The 4,581-nt window shown below is 45.6% G+C and overlaps 1 protein-coding gene across 1 annotated transcript; it reads right to left on the bottom strand.

Moving 5' to 3' along the window:
- Positions 1 to 2,183: 2,183 nt before the first annotated feature.
- Positions 2,184 to 4,074, bottom strand: LOC122046374 (arogenate dehydratase/prephenate dehydratase 6, chloroplastic-like). Its single transcript, XM_042607049.1, has one exon. The coding sequence runs from the start codon at positions 3,824 to 3,826 to the stop codon at positions 2,444 to 2,446; it is 1,383 nt and encodes a 460-aa protein (XP_042462983.1). The 5' UTR covers positions 3,827 to 4,074; the 3' UTR covers positions 2,184 to 2,443.
- Positions 4,075 to 4,581: the final 507 nt, after the last annotated feature.

Below are 4,581 nucleotides of genomic sequence, written 5' to 3'. Positions count from 1 at the left end.
GAGGTAACTTAATTTTTTTCTTTTACTTTTTACACTTTATTGTAAAATTTATTGTTCTAAATTCATAGTTGTTTACCCTAACTTAACTTGGGTTGCTCACATCAAAAATAGGGAGATTGTTGGTACCCTAAGGTTGTTTTGATGTGATCAAACAAGTTAAGTTAGGTCCTGTTATGTTTAACCCTGTGTCTAAGTGTGCAGGAGCTTAAGAGCAGACGAAGTCATGCAAAAGATGCAACTAGCGAGAAGGAGGGCACGGGAGAGAGCCGACGGGCTAGGTGCGTCTGAGGGATGAGGTGCTGCGGAAGTGTATGCTGGCGGACGAGAAAGAGGCGCGCGACATTTTCGAGGGACGAGAAGCTGGAGCGGAAGGTTGCTCAAGAAGGATGGAAGTTGGGTTCGGGTGAGCCCTATTCCGGAGTGGAAGACCTGGACTGAGACGAGTAGAACCAGAGCAGAGGGCCCGAACCGAAAAAGCCGACCAAGTTGACTTTGTGGGTTTGGGCGCCCGGAACCTTATTTTATCCACTTCGATGTGGATGTTGACCGTTACTTCGAGAATATATTTCTATCCCACTCCAGGCACCTAAAACCCTTCCAGGCGCCCCGACCAAGGCTATAAATACATCCTTGGTCCAGAAGCTAAATAACAACAAGCAATTCTTGATACAACACTTGTGAGCTTTTCTGTTTTGTTTAACTTCTTTTTTTTTGAGCTTTCATTGCTGTAAAGAGGCTTCTCCGCCTGAAGGAGAAATTAATGCGCATCATTTCCTTGGATTAACAACCTCCTCGGTTGTAACCAAGTAAAACTCTCTGAGTCTGTCTTTTAGCTTCTTTTATTTATCATTTATGCAAGTGTTCTTTTAAGTTTGAGAAATGTTTGATTTTTATTTGTGCAGGGCTATTCAACCCCCCCTCTAGTCGGTGAACCGGTCCCAACAGAAAGATCTCTATCTTCTTGAGAGGAGGCGGTAACTTGAAAGAAAATACTTCTCTCTTCACCCACCTCACTTCTCTCTCACTTCTACACTCTTGGCCTCTTTCTAAGGATGACCACATCTCTTTATATAGTTCATCAACTTTCTATGGAAGATGAAGAGACATGGGTCTCTTCACCTCTCCAAGGAATATGAAGAGACATGTGTGGCTAACAAATTAAATCTAGCCATTTTCTTTCTTCCATCTGGCCCATTAGATATTAGAACATTTCTAAAACCCAGTAATGTGGGTCCATCATAATCATGATAATATTTGATCATATCAAACTTTAGTTGTTAATTCACTATTTGATCACATCAAACTTTATTCACCAAATTTAACTACTTGAATTTGACTTTCTCAACGGGAAATAGGGAAATCAATACTTATGTGACCCTCAATGGTTTAGGAATACAGTTGGCCGTGAGTTTACAACTCTTTGTGATTCAGAATTATACTCATCCTTTATACGTAAACCCTTAATAGCCCCATCCTATGATCAACTACTTGATTATAGGATGTCAGAACTAATTTTGATTAGCACCTTATAGTGACATCACATGTGCAACTAGGAAACTCATTTCCTAAAGCACATCTTACAACTCTGATCACACTAACTCCTATATTTTGTGTTACTACACCCAATCTCACCACCTGATGACCCTAATGGAGTCAATAAATGAGTAAAAATATAGCCCTAGCATATAGAGTCTTAGTATTGTTTCAGGTCATAAAAACTACTAGTGTATAACCACAACTAAAGACTTATTCACTCGATAAATAATAACCACTTGAAAAGTCTGTATGAGGGTTATTTAATAAACTCATCGTATAAGCATCTATCTGTATGCTTGAACATCTCTATATCCTTATCAATGAAACATGACACGCTACATCACAGATGCTAGTATAGAACTCGAGCGACTTTTTATCCTTATTTACTAGGTAGTCCAATTGACTAAGAATATATGTAGAATATTTAATGAATATTAATATATTTTATGATGGTCATCATCTGTACCACCTAGAAATTAAATTATTACTATGATATTTATTACACATAGGGTAAGTATGAACATGAATGACCTAGCCTTAAAGAAAGTAAAAGGCTATTTTGAAACAACATGAAATGGCAAACAAAATGAAAAGAGTTGTTTGAGTAGTGTCAACGATGCTAGTCATCGATCAATAACTACATCAAATTATATTTTCACACCGTGTCTAATTAATTAGAGAATGATAAATTTAATTACATAGAATAGAGTTTAATTTCTCTAATTATTTGAGAATCGACTTATAAATTCATCTCATAATTTATTTCTCTTTACCTAATTTATTCAGAGATGGACTGTGAGTACGCCCGATGAACAGTATTACCTTTGTTCCAATAACCACATCAAACTATGAATATTAAAATTGCCGAACACACCAGCAACGGACAGGATTGATATTGGTAGATCGCTCACGATGAGGGAGCAGAAGGGGGTGGCGGCGGCGGCGTCGAAGTAGACCAAGGAGTCATGTCCATGGGGTAGCTGCCGAGGACGCGGAGGAAGGAGGTGAACTCCTGGATCTCGGCCAGTGCGTTCTGGGCGCGGGTCTCCGCCATCGACGCCTGGAAATCGACGTGGAACATGTACTCGAAGTGCTTGGCGGTGCCGACGTTGGCGTCGTCGACGAGGCGGATGGGGCGGTGACGGTGGGGGCGGCTCTCGATCTTGGTGAGGCTGATGTCGCGGAAGGCGAAGGCTGAGAGGACCTTGAAGAGGACGGAGGTGCCCTCGCGGTCGTGGGCGAAGACGATGCTGGTCTTGAAGGGGCGATCGGTGCGGGGGATGATGGGCTCCCGCGCCAGCATCACGAACCGCGTCACGTTGCCGCTGTCGTCCTGGATCCCGTCCGCCAGCACCTGCAGCCCGTACAGCTCCGCCGCCCGCGCCGAAGCGATGGCCGCCGTGTCGCGCAGGCCGTTGTTGGCGATGTACTCGGCGGCGCCGGCCGTGTCGTCGAAGGACTCGCGCGTGACGTTGAGGCCGAGACGGGTGAGGGTGAGCTCGCACTGGGCCAGCGCCTGCGGGTGGCTCATCACCCGGGTCAGGTACTCCTTCCGCACCCCCGGAAGCGCCAGCAGGCAGTGGTGCACCGGCAGCTGCACCTCGCCCACGATGTGGAGACGGTGCCGGAGGAGGAGATCGTAGTTGCGGTGGATGCTGCCCCCCAGCGAGTTCTCAACCGGCAGCACCGCCCGGTCCGCAATCCACAGCTCCACCGCCTGGAAAGCCACCTCGAACTGGTCGCAGGGGATCGGCTCGCAGTTAGGGTACGCCTTCCCGGCCGCAGCCTCGCTGTACGCCCCCGGGACGCCCTGGTACGCGACGCGGAGCCGCGACCCGTGCATCGGGGCCGGGGACAGGTCCCCGATGCTCAGCGGCCGCGGGAGGTTGGGGATCGGGGCCAGATCCGCCCCGCCTGCAGCTGCGGAACTCACCAGCGACTTCACGCCTGCCATCGTGCCGTTGACGGGGGGCTCAGGGACGGACCGTTTAGCGGAGTCGCCGTGCTCAGGCTCGGCGGCGGAGAGATCTCCCGAATCATTAGTGGACTTCTCGGAGGAGGAGCCTGGCAAGGCGGCTCCGCCTCCGGCAGCGGCGGCCTGGCTCGATAAGATGGAGAAGGAGGCTTGCCAATCGGCACGCCTGGCGCCGGGGAAGGAGGCGGACGCAGCGGCGCGATGGATGAATCCCGCTGCGGGGGTAAGGCGTCGAGGAAGCAAAAGGAGTGCAGATCTGCGGTTTGGCGTGGCGCTAGGGTTGGTGGACAGCAAGGCAACCGCCATGGTCGACATGGAGCACAACGACTGGACGGAAATTGTGCCCTAAATTGGACTCCAATTCAATGCGAAGAAGAAGCAGAAGAAGAAGAAGAAGAAGAAGAAGAGAAGAAGAAGAGATTAGAGTTGAGATAATAGAGGAAGCCTATCCTGCGACCAAGCTGTGGGAAATGGGATTTAATGGTTGGTGGGGGCGATCGAGAAGGAGGAGCGGTTTGGTAAGGCCATTCTCCAACCTACCACACTGGGCTTTCCTTCTTCCTCATTTTAATTTTTAACCACCCCCTAATGTTAAATAATATGCGGGGAAAAACAACAGAAATCAAAAGCTGTCGGGTAAAAAAAAAAATCAAATCAAAGCGAAATATCCTATTAGCATTTTTTTTTACATATAGTTTAACCATGGAGTAATTTTTACCATATGTAAAAGTTAAGGGCTTACTTCTACCATATAGAGTCATTGTTATTACCCATTATAGAAGCTATATATCTTAGTTTATTGATTAAATTATATTCATTTAAAAAAATAATAAGCGTTATAGAATCTATATGTTTATTTTACTTATTAAAATATTATTTTAATTAAATTATAATTTTTAAAAATAAAATTAAAATGATATAAAGTCATAATTAGAAAATTAGTATATGGCTTGTGCAACATATAGAAGCTAATTGTTATCTTCTATAAAGTGTAGAAGCTAGCAATTGGTTTTGCAAACTTAATTCTACATTTGAAAAAACTAATTATTAGCTTCTATATATAGTTGAAT

Source organism: Zingiber officinale, chromosome 2B (genome assembly GCF_018446385.1).
Source record: "Zingiber officinale cultivar Zhangliang chromosome 2B, Zo_v1.1, whole genome shotgun sequence".
NCBI lineage: Eukaryota > Viridiplantae > Streptophyta > Magnoliopsida > Zingiberales > Zingiberaceae > Zingiber > Zingiber officinale.
The sequence above is the reverse complement of the archived record's forward strand: the minus strand, read 5'-3'. Positions and strand labels throughout refer to the sequence as shown.